General features: G+C 40.2%; 1 protein-coding gene across 1 annotated transcript in view; it reads left to right on the top strand.

The window, feature by feature from the left end:
* The window catches only part of fbn1 (fibrillin 1), a 71154-nt gene that overhangs the window by 27440 nt on the left and 27497 nt on the right, over nucleotides 1-16217 (top strand). The window contains exons 22-33 of the mRNA XM_008276079.1: nucleotides 1744-1881; nucleotides 1988-2038; nucleotides 2130-2255; nucleotides 2347-2574; nucleotides 2661-2786; nucleotides 4325-4453; nucleotides 5605-5730; nucleotides 9030-9155; nucleotides 9251-9373; nucleotides 10139-10264; nucleotides 10824-10949; nucleotides 15616-15738. Coding sequence (XP_008274301.1) covers nucleotides 1744-1881; nucleotides 1988-2038; nucleotides 2130-2255; nucleotides 2347-2574; nucleotides 2661-2786; nucleotides 4325-4453; nucleotides 5605-5730; nucleotides 9030-9155; nucleotides 9251-9373; nucleotides 10139-10264; nucleotides 10824-10949; nucleotides 15616-15738 — 1548 coding nt within the window. The remainder of the gene's footprint in view (nucleotides 1-1743; nucleotides 1882-1987; nucleotides 2039-2129; nucleotides 2256-2346; nucleotides 2575-2660; nucleotides 2787-4324; nucleotides 4454-5604; nucleotides 5731-9029; nucleotides 9156-9250; nucleotides 9374-10138; nucleotides 10265-10823; nucleotides 10950-15615; nucleotides 15739-16217) is intronic.

The raw sequence follows: 16217 nt of genomic DNA on the forward strand, positions 1-16217 counted from the left end.
GAATTTCTTTCTTTCTTGTTTTTACCAAAATTGGGAAACACAAAGAAAAAAAAAGAAGAAAAAGAAGACAGTACAGTTAAAACTAAAGTACAACATGTGTCCACAGGTGTTACCAATATTGAGAAAAATGGAACTTGTCTCCTGTCTGCGCAACACAACCTGAAGTTTCGCCCGGTTCAGCTAAAAAGTTCAAGGCTGTGTCCGAAATCACCCCATTTTGTAGTGCTGTCTGAATGTTAAGTTACAAATGTTACACCCTATATAGTGCACTAAAAATGTCCCACAATGCACCGTGAAAAGTAGTGTACAGCCGATGGTCACTAATCAAATTATATGGACCATCATGCATTGCGTGAAAGTGTGAAATGCGAATGAATGAGAACGTGAAAACTTGTTACTAAAATGTAAATAATTTCCTGTTTATGTTTTGTTCAATTTTATTTTATCCGTTTCTTAGCTATGCAATAAACTGTGAATTTGATGTGTTTGCACTACGCTGGTACGGCACGAATTTTGGCTAGTGAGCGATGTAATTAATAGCCTGAATAGTGTCCGAAATGTTACTTTGCCGAGGTGCTCCCGACATAGTTCACTACATAGTGGTCCCAATGTTGTGAGTAGGGAGTGAGTGGATGAACCCAAGAATTTTTGTAATGTGACTATTAGTCACAGCTGAGTCACTGATGTTTTTTTTGGTGCAATAAGGAGCACAGATTTTTTATTTTTTATTTTATTTTTTACAGAATGTGGTTACTGCTAGCAGTAACCACAAATTTAAATGAGATGATTTAAAGCTTTGATTTGTTTAATTTTCCTGATGGAGCACCACATCACACACGATTAGTTCAAAGACTGTTGGAAGTTGAAAACACAACTTTTTTTCTGTTTTTACAGTTTTTGGCTCTGAAAATAGTGGGTTTTTTGTTGTTGTTGTTGTTGTTGTTTTATTTTGTTTTTATTTTATTTTATTTTTTTTAATTACATACCTTTCAAACTCACCAGCAAGTTTTGGGGTTCAGATGGTTATTACAGCAATTCACTGATTCTTTGCCATTTTCAAATCATTCCCAAATTCAGTCAGTAACAGATCCTTAACTATAACAACCTGGGCTCCACTGATAAGAGCACTTGGAGAATTATGATATTCAACACGTATTTATGTCTTTATCACAAGGCCAGCAGGAGATTTCAAAAACATTCAGCAAAAATTGACATTTTTATTTTCCTATAGTCAAAACTGCAATTTTTTACCTGTGCTTCAACCAGATTTGATGCAACAGAAACAAGCACAACAATGCTACAGCTGTTTAATTACAGTCGTGCTAAGTGGACACTTTAGTAAATGTTCCATGCTCAGCAACCCTTGGAAAATGGCTTTGGATCGCGTTTTAAAAACACATCGTGTCCTGGCACAGGGAACTCACTTATTAGTTGAGTTAGTATGCAAACATTTTTTTGAAAATGCTGCACCATCACCGTCCCCGTTACATTTTAGTGAAACATAACCAAAACTTGAAACATTTGAATGAAACAGCTTTGAAGAAACTTAACAGTTAAACAGTTTTTTCTTTCTAGGGCGAGTTGACTCTTGTATTTTAGAAAAACAATGGAGATTAATTAAATGTAAGATGTACAAAACAAATACAGGATTTTTCCATCAACGAACATGTACAGGCAAACAGTAAATACCAACCTGCCACGTGTTGTTTCACTTCTAACTATGAAATTTGTTTCATGAAACAGAGACAACTAAGAGCACCTGCTGGCTGAAAATAATCAATAATCGGTGCGAGGTCAACATCAACGGAGCCACACTCAAGTCTCACTGCTGTGCCACACTGGGTGAAGCCTGGAACAGCCCTTGTGCCAAATGTGAAAAAGGTGACCAGTATTACTTTCATTTTAATATTTTGATGCAGTTTTTAAAAACATTTTTGATTATATCATAAAAATGACTGTTTTTTTTTTTTTTTTTGTGCTTTGTCAGACCCAATCTGCGGTAAAGGCTTAGCTCGAGTCAAAGGAAATGTCTGCGAAGGTAAATGATGCCATGTGGAGTCAGAAAATTCGACTTAAATAATGTGAACCGGTTGCTGATGTTGCTCTGTTTCTTCTCCGCTGACTGTCAGATGTGGACGAGTGTCAAGTGTTTCCAGGACTCTGCATCAACGGCAAGTGCATCAACACACCGGGCTCCTTTTTCTGCCAGTGTCCTCCAGGAATGACCGTAGATGTCAGCGGCAGGACGTGTATCGGTAGGTTGTCTATATATGTGCCTCTGCCTGTGTTTGCAGCAAATGTTTAACAATTTATCCCACAAATACATGTAAAATATGTGACTTCCAGACCTGCGTACGGAGCAGTGCTACCTCACCCACGAGGATGAGCGCTGTGGAGCTCCGATCCCTGGAAAGCACCGTGTGGACGCCTGCTGCTGCTCAGTCGGTGTCGCCTGGGGCCCCGAATGCGACGAATGTCCGGAAAAAGGCACCCCAGAATACGCCCAGCTCTGTCCTCGAGGCCCAGGATTCTCGCACAGGGGCGACTTCATCAACGGCAGACCCTTCCTCAAAGGTACTCAGCTGTTCACGGACTCTGTAGACTCGCCTGTGTTGTTTCTTCTATGGTAGCTCACCTGTCTTTATCCCTCTGTGCTGTAGATATAAATGAATGCAGGATGATCAACAGTCTGTGCTCTAACGGGAGGTGCAGAAACACCATTGGCAGCTTCCGGTGTCGCTGCGATAACGGCTACGCTCTGGACTCCGATGAGAGGAACTGTACTGGTGAGTAGGAAGGAAGAAATTCGTCCACAAATGGATTAACAATAAATGCTCTGATAATTGATTGGTCTTTTAAGTCGTTTAGCAAGAAAAGTGACAAACATGTTCCGTCTCAGCCACTCAAATAGGAGATGTTGCTGCTTTTTCCATCATGCCATTATTAAATATTATTACTTTGTGGGATAAACAATCTCAAAGTGAGTACGACTATAAAGTGAGAAAGAACATTTAAGAGTATGTGTTCTTGGGGTTTCTTAAGATGTATATAAGCCTAAAGTCTGAAGCAAATGGCAAACTGTAAGATGTAGGAGGAGAGTAGGAGTTGATATGTTAAACCTCATCCTACTCTGTTCAGACATTATTTTAAGGGTTTGGGTTTCTTTACCTTTTTGGTCTTGGGGCATGTCTGAAAAAAATCCATCAGTATAAACTGTAAATAGAATATCTTTGGATTTGGGAAGGGATTGAGTGACTGTTGGCCGTAACCATTCTGTGTTCTTCATCTGATTGGCTACATCTCACCTATTAAAATAATTTTTAAAAAGTTCTCTTTTGATTACACACGTGTAAAGCATAAATAGACAAAGGCATCTGAATGAAAAATTGAGTTGAAGTTAGTATTAATCTAAATATTAACACCAAGATTTTCCATTTTTGCTGCAGTTTTACATCAGTTTGAGAATATCGGTTATCTGGCTCCTTTACTAATAATATCGGAGCTGAAAAAAAATGTCAGTCGATGTCTAGTCTTGGGCAGTTTTTGGGGAATTTGAAGAGGGAACCTATGGCTAAATTGTGATTTCGTAGAAGAATTTAAGAACTGGCAATAAAAATTACTATACATGTGAGTGCAACATACAACGATTAATAAACTGAAATATGGTTTGTTAAACAGGCTACAAAGACTCAGGAGTCAGTGGTTTACGATTTACTAACAATGCAGCTGCTGACATACATGTAGCTTCTATTTTTGACAGGAATGTTTGCTTAGCTTCAGTTCACGTTGTACCTCTACAAGTCTAGCCGTTCTTCACCGGTCCTCCTCTCTGAATCGCTCCGTGAGCACAAATTACAGTAAAGTGGTGTGAAACATCACCTACATTCAGCTCATTCAGTCTAATGGGAGTCTGGCAGCTTCAGACTTGTTGGAGCTGCTCCACTGTTAGCTGCATTTCTGCTGAGTTGAAATGTGCTTGCATCGCTTTGGGTATACCTTCCGTGTCTTTATTCTGAAATAATTTATAGGCTCCCAGTGAGTAAATGATGTCTGGGACCTTTTAACCCCATATGAGTGAGAGTGAGATGAAGGGATCAAGCCTTAAGCTGTAGACTTTAGGAATCTGTTTGAAGAACTACGGCTGACTAAATCATCCCTAAATTCAGCTTTTAATCAAATTTTATAGTCTTTCTTTAATGTAGTGACCTTTTGTTACATATTTTATGCCTTCGTGCGTTGTTTGCCCAACACTTATACTTCTGTTGACCCTGTCTTTATTACAATAAATATAATAAATGAGTTGTGTTACATTCCTCCCTTGCAGACATCGATGAGTGCCGCATCTCTCCGGATCTGTGCGGACAGGGCAGGTGTGTCAACACGCCGGGAGACTTTGAGTGCGAGTGCTTGGAAGGTTACGAGAGCGGCTTCATGATGATGAAAAACTGCATGGGTGAGTAATGAATCCTCACACAGCAGCACCTGCAGACACTAAAAACATGGAATCACCTCTGCGGCTCCAGACGATTTGATCCAGCATCATGCATGCACAGATGACGCTTTTCCAATATGAAACCATTTAGTCTGCAAGGACATGAGAGAGAAACTTGATCTCCTGAACAACTCTCTTGCACACCCTGTTAAAGTGGCAGTGTCTGAGAGCAGAGAGCTGTGCCAGCCAATAAAGGTCTCCAAGTATAGAGAAGGACTCTGCCACACAAGCCCAGTCCTGAATCACAAGCCGGCCATCTCTTCCACGCTCCCTCTTGGGCCATAAGCTCTGGATGAAGTGCTTCAGCTGACATGCCAAACCTGGAACTCACTGTTTATGTGGATGATGTAATCTGAAATTTGTATATATATATATGTGTGTGTGTGTGGGAAGGAGAGTTAAACTGACTTTCTTTAAACCCCTGTGGAGTGTTCTAAGAGCCCAGTCTGGACGGCCCAGGTGTCGTCACAATGGCAAAACTGGTCCATAAAATGTTAAAGATAATTGTTCTTTCTTGCATACCGTTCCTGACCTGCACGTGAGGGTCGCACACAATCAGCAGCCCAACAAGACGATTCTCGTGTGCAGCTACGAGTCCTAATGCTCTGCCATCTGTGAAAATACTTAATTCTCCATTTCTGCTCAGGGCCGCCTTTGACGCCGTTTGATTAAATTCTTGGACGAAATCATACACACAAAATGGAGAGTCTCAATACTTTTTTTGGCCTAAAGCTGCTGTTAGACCAAAATTGGCGAGACAGTTTTACTTGCACACTGGAAATAATGTGGGCAGTGTTGCAATTATAAGCCGTTGGTACCAACTACTGGGCTAACTGGCTAACCGAAATAACTAACAAGTAAAAATATTATACGACTTTTTATACAATTGCTGCCAGCCATTGAGCTTTCATCACACAGTTATATAGACAACAAGCACTGCCAGTCCCACAATCTCTCCTAAACTGGACGTTGAAATTATCCATCCGGTGGCTTTTTATTGGAAATTGCTGAGAAGTGAAACAAATGTTTGCAGAGACTGCAGTCTAAAACTAAATCTCTGCTCTTGTGTCTGACCTTGTGCTGTATATATGTGTGTGTTCTTCCACCGACAGACATCGACGAGTGCGAGAGAAACCCTCTGCTGTGCCGTGGAGGTGATTGTGTAAACACAGAGGGCAGCTTCCAGTGTGTTTGCCCGGAAGGACACGAGATCGCCCCCGATGGGTCGGCCTGTCTCGGTGAGTGATGAGGAGGGTCCTCCCCAAATCTTTCTTGTTTTTCTCCCTTCTTCAAGTGAAATCTGTGTTGAGATGAACTTTCTACTCCTTTTCGAGAGAGATGAAAGAAAAGACAAAAGGAGTGAAAATGAGATTAGAGAGCGGAGATGTTGTCACAGAGCAGTGGATCATCCATCTGTCCCTGTTTCGGCCTCTGTGTGTGGGCTCGGTGCAGATAGGGAGTGTTTGAGTCACGTCTGTTAATATGTGGGATATATATTGTTAGATAGATGGGCTGATATGAACTGGAGAGCAGTGGGTGTGTGTCTGATGTATTTTGACATGTGTGGACTAAAAAGGGTCCATTTGGATCTCATGTCACAAGAGAAAATCCTAGATATGAAAGAGCATTTTAGTGATGGTTTTTCTTTACTTTTTATGGTGAACCCTCTGAACCCCCTCTATGGAAACAGCACAACCACACCTAGAAGTAAAGAGAACACAAACATGTCTTTTGTGCAGTGAAACAAAGTTAGAATGCCTTAAATCATAGAAAAGACAAACAGAAGTTACATTTCTTTGATTTTTGTTTTGCTTTGTTTTACAATATGTGATGAGACATAGAATCAAACCTTCTATCTGCTCTGCTGTTCATCCCAATCTAGCTGAAATGTCCCAGAATTTTTGTCATGTGATTCTTGGTTGCAGCTGAGTCAGTAATTGTTTAACAGTTGTACTAAAGGCTGCAGAATTTTTTGTTTTTTTTTACAGAATTTGTTAAAGTAAATGGTTCAATTTTAAGCAAATTTTAAACTGAGACATCTCGGAAAAAACTGATTATGATGAAGTATTGCAAATTTGAAGTTTAGATTTTAGTCAGTTTTTCAGGTGAAACTGCACATCACCCATGATTAGTTCATTGACTTACTTGAAAATCCGTCCATTCTTTTGGTGTTTACAGTTTGTGTTACTTAAAAGAATTGCTAAACAATTTTAAACATTTAATTGCCTTCCAAACCTGCTGTTGGGTTTTTGGGTTCAGAGGGTTAAATAAAAACAAGAGATTTTTCACTATTTATTCAAACAACAAAAAACAATTTGTTTGTGTGGCAGTGTAGCTTTTGTTGTGCTCTTTTATTTTGACATTTCTGTTTTTGGAATGCAGCATCCTTCAGAGACCGATCTTTTATGTGTCAAGATTATATTGGATAATTGACTAAGATTCAGCCCTCTGGTCATGTAGAAATAGGTAATTTTTATTTTAACATTTTCTGTAAAATGTCCTGATGACGGCTCAGTGCTGGAACATGTTGGCAAAATAACAAGCAAGCTCTTCCAGTAAGTTAATGTTGCGTGGACTTTTTACAAGAACCAGAAAAGGGTTTGACCTTTTGTCTGATTTCTATAGTTTGACAACTCCCATGTTTAGTTTGTAGCGCTGTTTGAGCAGATTATGCATTATTCACTGGGTGTCATTCTGATGACCTAATGCACAGTGTGAAGATTTCTGTCCATGATCTAATGCTCAGTCACTGCTCCTTAAGTTCATTTAATAGTATACTTAAAGTATTAAAAACAATGAAAACATTACTGAAAACTGCCCACCTCATCTAGTCTGTGAGTTTGCTCTTTGTTATTTCTGTGAAGTTCAACTGTTAGATTATATTAATGATAATAAACTTGACTTATAGCAAATTTCAGACAGATGGGTGTAGCACAGAGGCCCTAATGACATCAGATTCATTGTTGGAAAAGCCGGTCATCACCATGAAGTTCTACATCCACCTATTTCTAATTGGACCCTGATTTCAGTTCAGTTCAGTTTTATTTATATAGTGTCAGTTCACAGCATAAGTCATCTGAGGGCACTTCACATAGTAAGGTCAAGACCTTACAATATTATATTATAGACAGAAACCTGATAATTCCCTTTAAGCAGCACTTTGGCGACAGTGCGAACAAAGAAAAACGAGGATTTGATGAGAGGATTTGTGTGTTTAATCTGCTTGTATTAGAAAGGTGGTCTGTTGAGGAGTTTATGTGCGCACATAAGAGCACTCCGGGGGCCTTTAAATTTGGGTGTAGAGCTGAAATGCACTCCAATAATTGATCGTTTAAGTCATTTTTAACCATAAATGCTAAAAAATGATGGGTTTCAATTTCTCTAATGTCATCTGCAGTATTAAAGCAAATAAAAAACTTTGGTTTTAAGATTGTTGGTCTCAAAAACCAAGAACTTTAAATATCCGACTAAAAGTTTTGTGAGGCTGTGACGCGCATGTTTTTACCATTTATTTTTATTTTGTTGACTAAATGATTAGGCAATTACTAAGGAAGTGAATCAATAGATTAATGGATAATTAAAATAACTGGTGGTGCTGATGTTAAGGCGAATGTGACGTATTCTGTTTACTCCATTCTGGAGGGTTTAACCCTCTGAACCACGAACAGTTTCTTGGTGGTTTTGTAGCTCCCCGTCACATTTTTACTAAGTCTGGCCTCATTTTTCGGAGCAATATAAGGTTCTGCACCTCTATGGAAACAGCACAACCATGACTAGAAAGAAAGAGAACTCAAAAGTATCTTCTGTGCACTGACACAGTTATATTGCCACCAATCATGACAAAGAATTGAACAAAAGTTGAATTTCCTTGAATATATTTCACAAAAATATGTCAACAAGTACACCATTTTCCCTGTGCCCAAGGGTGCTACCAATACTAGGGAAAAAAAAGAGACACAGAGAAAAAAGTGATTTGTTGTAGACTATTTAATCATATACATTTTCACAAATATTTCCGTACTTGTCTCCTTTCTGCTTTGTGTAAACACTGCCTGCAGTTCAGCCTAGTTCAGGCAAACCGTTTTTTGTCAGGAGACTGTTGGTCACAGCTGTGTCACTAATAACTTCACAGTTATGCTGAGGAATGCAGAGTAATTTGTTGTTGACATAATCTATTTAGTGCAAATGCTATATTTTTTTGAAAATGTTTACGCTAGACATGTAGAATAAAGTGATTTTGGTGAACCATTTTAAGCTTAGAATTAATTATTTTTAACGAGAGAACAACATGTCACAGATGATTAGTTCAAAAACTGTTGAAAACGTGAAAATATGACGATTTTTTCAGTTTTTACAGTTCTTGCTGTGATAAATGGTGTAAATTTGACCTTCTTAAAACAAAATAAAAATGAGAATGTGCTTAAACCGACGTGGTACCTTTTAGCCTTGAATGTGTAGTTTACCCTTACTAATTTTGTCATTTTTTTAAATAAAAGAAGTCAGCTTACGAATTTGACCATTGCATTGCTCTTTCTAGATATCAACGAATGCGAGTTGAGTGACAGGCTGTGCAGGAACGGCCAGTGTGTGAACATGATCGGCCGCTACCAGTGTTCCTGCAACACCGGATACAAGTCTACAGAGGACAGACTGGACTGTGTTGGTACGTTTTCAACTGGTGACTGTTTCCTTACAAATATATATTCTCAGGTTTTATATTTCACGTCTGTTATCATTTTGCATTTTTCTGCCCCTCAGACATTGACGAGTGCACCATCGAGAACGGCGGCTGCGAGACTTTCTGCACCAACTCAGAGGGCAGCTACGAGTGCAGCTGCCACAGCGGATACGCCCTGATGCCTGATCTGAGAAGCTGCACTGGTGAGTAGCTGCGTGTGTCTTGTCAGTCATAATTGAACATAATTAAATCCTTATCCTCTTGAGTGTTACGCACAAGGCGCATCTACTTTTTGCATCATTTGTCAGGATGCGGTCGCTAAAGCAAACTGCCTGTCACCACTTAGTTATATAGTTCCGATTTCCTACATAGTACACATATGGTAGAACAAAGACATAGTTCAAAGTTTGTGTTTGGAGAGAGCAGATTTAAGAGCAGGAATGAAGCGGCACATCAAGGAACCTTGTGTATACAGTCGAGAGTCAGTGCTGTGATTTGGCTGTTTAAAGGAAACATCCACTTACTTAGACTAAACCTGAGGACTGTTCATTCATTATGAACTTTAAAATGTTGACAGGAATGTGGTTTGTTGGTTATTCTGGCAAATTGCAAGAGAACTTCTTACGTCAAAGGTGTTCACTTTGGAGAATGACACCAGGTTTTACATGCTGTTCATAAACTGACTCTTGGGACCTTTAATTACAAGATAAACAGACATGGATCAAGGCAGCTCGGGGATAATTTAAGAGTAATTCTTCGGGTTATTGCACAAACTCTTTCCTGAATTAACCCTAAGAGAAATAAAACTAAGTGGACGCCAGTATGTTTCGTTTGACCCTGTATTCTGAGTTACCCTGAAGTAGTATTGTTTTTTGCTGTAATTTTGATATATTTGTAAAATACAGGTTTAACATCGTTTTTCAGTTTTGCACCTCGTGTCCTTCCTCATTTTCCTTTTTGATCATCAGATATCGATGAGTGTGAGGAGAGTCCGGACATCTGCGATGGCGGCCAGTGTACCAACACCCCTGGGACTTACCAGTGTCTCTGCTTTGACGGCTTCATGTCATCTGAGGATATGAAGACCTGCCTGGGTAACAGCCGCACATTTTCCCTCCACAACAAAACGTCTTACACCCTCCGAGGCTCTGGAGTTATTCGATCCGGGGGGTTCTCTGCGATTTCCTGAAACAACCTAATGATCTTCTTTAAGGTTATCCAAGAAATGAGTCATGAGAATAAGACTTAATGACTCAGATCTGCGAGTGAACGAGGAGTAATGTTGTTGTTGCTTTATAAGATAGTGAACATTGTGTTGAGCGGGGAGGAATGTGTGACATTTAGACGTCTGGTTTTACTGAGTGAGAAAACAAAAAACCTGACATCGGTGACGTAAGGGGCTTCTAAATGGGTTCGCACAAACACACGCGCTATTATTGCAGTATTTATTCAAAGTAAACACATTTTAAGCTCAATATAGTTCATGATGCAATGCTTGTGTGACTTTCTCACACAGTATGTCATAGCTTATCAAAACCTGTTTGGCAGGACGATTCAACAAACGCTAATTCTGTTTAATTAATTGTCGTAAACTTTCCTATTATTGTAGCTGACCTTTCTCTACTTCCCTTCTACTCTTCCCTCCCTGTCTAGATGTGGATGAGTGCGAGCTGAACCCAAACATCTGTCTGAGTGGGAACTGCGAGAACACAAAGGGATCCTTCATCTGCCACTGTGACCTGGGGTACTCGGTGCGCAAAGGAACCACAGGCTGCACAGGTGAGCGAAACACGCGAGCATTCGAAGCCACAAACAAAATGTTCTGTCAGTGGAAGAACGTGGACAAGAGTGAAAGGCCAGTGAGTCAGTGGAGGCCTGCTGCTAATTACAGCTATGAGGAAGGTGTGCATGTGGGGTGTTAAACTGCATTAGTGAAAGTAAATGGAAGAGAGAGGTGAGAAATGAGAGGATGGAAGGGGAATGTCTGGCTAACCAGAAGCAGCTCTGACATTACTCACCCTCATTCGAGAGCTCCTGTCTGACTTGATGAGGAACACGCTTGCTCACGTCAATGCACACGTGCACTATTTTCATCAGCATCAGCAGCAGCAGCAGCAGGAGCAGCAGGAGCAGGAGCAGTGAGATCACTATCTTCAATCAGACGTATGCATCACATTGCACCTTTGTTTATTCCTTTGTTGCTTTTTCATTAACGTCAGTTAAACATTACGTGATGGTTGGAAGAGTCCTGCAGAACGTAATCACCAGCAAAGGCTCCAGAACACATAAATACAAAGTCCATCCGGGCTGCTGGAGTCCTTCGCTTCGTTTGGACGCGCTTCTCATCGAGCCAGAATTAAGTCTGATTTATAAGGCTATTTAAAAAGTTAGTGATTGAGGGGCTTAGCTGTGAGTTTGGCCACTGGTTTTGTCTCGCAAGTGAGTCAGACACGGGGTCAGCAGCAGCACGTCTTCCTTCAGACGCAAATAAACAGGTTTGTCTGAAGTGTGATTCATTCCCCTCCTCAACTCCCACCCACTCAAAACACGAGCGCACAAACACACACACTCTTACTCATTCTAATCCCATTAAAATGTCCATACAGTATTTTCCTTGTTTTGAGAAAGCTGGGATTGCAGCAAAGCAGCCGGTTCTGAATCACAAGTTCGGAATTTCAGTCCCAGACCAGGGAATCAAGACGCTAATTCCTCTCAGGCAGGCAGGATGTCTTGTTATAGAGAAGCGAACAAAACCTACTACTCTTTTTCGAACAGATTCCCTTCCAATATATTCAGGCCAGAGAGAAAAAAAAAATGCATAAGAAATCTTCTGTCATTGTCGAGTTGCCTTGTGTGACCACGTTGGTATGTGTGGACTAAATCTTCTCGCGTGTGTGCGAGTGTTAATGAGTGTTCTCCAGCTCCAGATCTGATCCAGCTGTTGATGAAGCTCCCACGAGAATTATTTCTTTTTATTTATTCCACAACACCGAGAACTCAGGGGCAGGGTGTTGAGCATTTGTATGCACACTTAAGAACCTTTGTGTCTTTGCGTGTGTTTTGGGAAGCGAGGGCTGGGTGGGGATGTACTGGAGGAGTTTACAAGGCTGGGAGTGTCTTAAAGAGGGGATCAGAATAAAAGTATGTTGTCTTTATCATCTGATAGCGAAATGACAAAACAGTCTAACAATTTGAGCTGAAGCAAAACTATGCGACTTTAAAAATAATAAATTAAGTGAAAAGTTCTAAAGCCACAACATAAACCTTCTGTCAGTTCAGGCCTCTTGTGCATCTTCAGTCTAACTTGATGTAGTTTGACCAGCAACTTATGGCGACTAATGTGTGCAAACTTTAGGGGGATGTTGTAACCCAACTGAGTCCCTTTGGCACTTTAAATATTTAATATTACCATTTGAATGACACTTGTGGTGACATTACTCATCACTTGAGCTGCTCTACATGGTAAAACAAGCAGCTTATGTTGGCTAATGTTTAATATGTTCTACACTTAAATTGACCTTATTGAGTCTGTTTGACCAATCAGATGAAGGCCCAGCTGGATGGCAGCTACTTTCACTTTTAATTCATGTCAGTTTGGTGAGAGAAGAGGATAATGTCAAGAGATGTTTTTGTTGAGTTTAGAAGAAAATATTTTAAAGGGACCGAGTAGAAACTTTAATTTCAAATTAATGTTGTGCCGAATTGGTTTGGCATTGATGTGCAATTTTAAAAAAAAAAGAGAAAACCTCGTTCAAAATAATTGAATAATCTGTGGTCTATGTTAACTGTTACCTGTTAAAAGAATAAAGACCGAGGAGCTGCATTGCTAAAACACTTCAATATTTGTTCATTTATCATAAGTCATATCTTCATCGCAACATTGAATAAGATAAAATAAGATAAGATAGGATAAGATATACTTTATTGTCCCAAAAGTAAATTTGTCTTGGGCAGTAGTGTCGCAGTAGAGCTGCAACATCACAGTATAAGACAATACAATACAATAAAAGCAGTCCCACTGCACATAGTGCATAGTAGAAAATATTACAATAATACACAATACAATAACGTCCTAACTGCAGTAGTGAAAGCAGTTAAAGGTACGCTGCTGTATGGTATTGTCTGATGCAAGACAAATTAAAGCAGTCAGCTTCAGCAGAAAAGCACATGAGAATATTGCACATGCAACATAAGTAATGGATGGAGAGCTTGAAACGAATGCTCTTGCATGTGCTGGCTCTGTAAAGTTTTCCCTGATGGTAGTAATTTGTATTTCAGGAATGTTATTGCACATCACAGATTCTTCTCATTTCGTGCAGGCCAAGCCGATAATGTTAGATCATGATTCGAGATGTGTCGAAGCAGACGCCCATAGAAGACGATAGCATGTAGCCACTGACAGAACTGTGAGAAAAGGGGCTTTGCAAATGTGCCAAAGACCTGAAACTGAGAACCAGTGGAGTCAGTCATTGGTATTTCCGTGTTCCCGTCAAAAGAGTAGGAGAAGATATTGTCTTTGTTTCGATGACAGATTCCTACTGTCTGTTCCCAGGACCTCTACTGAATTGGTAAAAAAGGGTGTTAAACTACACCGCTGCCTTTGATTGGAATCAGTGCAAAATCTCCTGAATTTACACTAACTGGAGTCCAATATATTAAAATTGGACCTGAATGATAATCAGCATTGAAATTATTGTGTCTGTAACCTGTTAATTTGTGCTGCTGCCTGCCTTGACCAGAAGCCTTTTCCTGGTTAAATAAATCACAATAAATAAATATAGTAGATATGTAAATGTTGGATGGGCAGGGAGACCGAGACACAAAGGCAAACAGATAAAAAAGACAGGCAATGAGGCAACATACAAACTGGGAGACAACCAGGTAGGCAGATGTGTAATTCTCCACTATCCCTTTTCATGCTTTTTTTCATCTGTCAAACATTATCCCAGTTAAAGCAAACCTTTTCTTTGACACCAGCTGCGACCGCCGACACACTTCTCGCATGCAACAGTCCTTGTTTGCACTTCCCATTTCCACATGTGTGTGTGTTTGTTGTGTGCTCTCTGTCATCAAAAAGCTTGAGGGAAATGATCATTAATTCCATCTGTAATCCGGGGAGATTCGTTCGCTCCCAGCCCTCATATTAACCCTGTCATCAAATGTAGCGTAAATACACCGTAGCCTCTCCTCAGGAAGACTGTAAACCAGCAGCACTAATCTCTAATTGACAGTGTTTTGAATTACTACCCTCGCAAAGACAGACGCACAGAGAGGAGCGCGTCTGTTCACATCTTGATCGAGTTCATAGCATGACTTTCCTTGATGGGGACACGAACACACACTTAGACAATCGAAGTGGTAACACTCGGCCCTCAGGCTCAAGGCCAGGTATTGTGTTTGGTCAGTGTTTCACAGGGTTGTGTTGGTTCCGATTAGCAGCCATCATTGTTGTTTTGTAGGGTTTTTTCCATTGTGCCATGAAGGCGAATCACGTGAGAGCTGCAGAGCCACATTCAGAGCATCTTATCACCACCAGCTGCTTCATGGAGATCCTGATTGGTTCCACTCTACAGGATGTAAACAGCTTTATGGGCAGGGCACATTTTAGTAGTAGCCAGTAATTGTTCCCATTAATTGTTGCTCCTTTATTAGAATCCAGGGCCACATACAATAGCTTTCCACATATTGAGTGGTGTTCTAAGTGCCTCAGTATTTCATCCACTGGCAGACTTCAGATGTCATGGTTTTGGCATGATGGTGTGTTTATTTGTAGAGTTGGCACAGAAACCCATCACATCAGATTTTTATAGAAATTATATTTTGGAAAGATTAAATTTCCAAACTCAACATCTGGCTTGGTGAGAAAAGCAAACATGAGCATTTAAAGAAGGTATGTAATGTGCTGTTACAAGAGCCTTGTATGAGAGGTGTAAAGTCTGCGGGTGTGTGGGTGAACGGGGAGATCTTTGCCTAAAATAACCTCAGAAATACTCGCTCAGACAGTGCAGACAAAACAAGACCTTAGGATTGGGGTATCGTTCTCCTTCTTGGCTTCTCTCTTTCTTTCTTTCTTTCTTTCTTTCTTTCTTTCTTTCTTTCTTTCTTTCTTTCTTTCTTTCTTTAATAGCTCCCTGGACACACTTAAACAATGAAAATCCAGAGACTGGCTCTGCTCATTAAGCCTTTGTAGGGTGGCTATTAGCATCAGACATCATGTCTTGGTGCCTCAACTGCTTCGAAATACAGCTCAACATGACCGAAGCCAGAAAGACTTAGTGCTGTCGTCTCCTGCTGCCGTCTTTATACAATTCAAACCAAGCATCAAGTCGCTCCACGGTGCCAAGAACCCCACTGGAATGAGAAAGCAGACCTGAATCATTAGACCATCAGAGCTCCGTCTAGTTTTCTTAACGTGCCCTCTTTTGTTTGTTTCCTCTACTGTCAGATATCAACGAGTGCGAGATCGGAGCCCACAACTGCGACAGACATGCGACCTGCACCAACACGGCTGGCAGCTTCAAATGCAACTGCGCTCCGGGGTGGATTGGCAACGGCCTTAAATGCACAGGTAAGCATATAATCTTCATATTCTGATGCATTAAAAAAAAGCAGGAATTACCTTTTGTCTGTATTGAAGAAAGCCAAGATGAGGAAATCTCATTGGTACAGAAATGTCTGTGGTTCAACAACTTAACAAAAAGGATAAAAATAAGTCTGAAAATACCAAAACCATCAATGAGAGGATCCTCTTAACAGCTATGACCTGTGCAGCCAAACTCTAATGTAGCGTAGAGTATTTCTTTTTATTGCAATCCTCCACGTTTGTCCAATGAAACACATAAATGATCCGCATTGATGCACTGACATTCGTTCCTACAAAACAATGTATGTTTACTATTTTAATTTGGGGGAACAGACAGCCTCCTAATGCTATAAACACTGTTAAAAAACGCACTCTTTATATAATTTTTTTTCAGGATACATGCGCTTGTTGCACAGATTCATTTAGTAATTTCTTGAGTTTAGAAATAAACTAATATCATCAGG

The sequence above is a fragment of the Stegastes partitus genome, unplaced genomic scaffold (genome assembly GCF_000690725.1).
Source record: "Stegastes partitus isolate 25-593 unplaced genomic scaffold, Stegastes_partitus-1.0.2 Scaffold64, whole genome shotgun sequence".
NCBI lineage: Eukaryota > Metazoa > Chordata > Actinopteri > Pomacentridae > Stegastes > Stegastes partitus.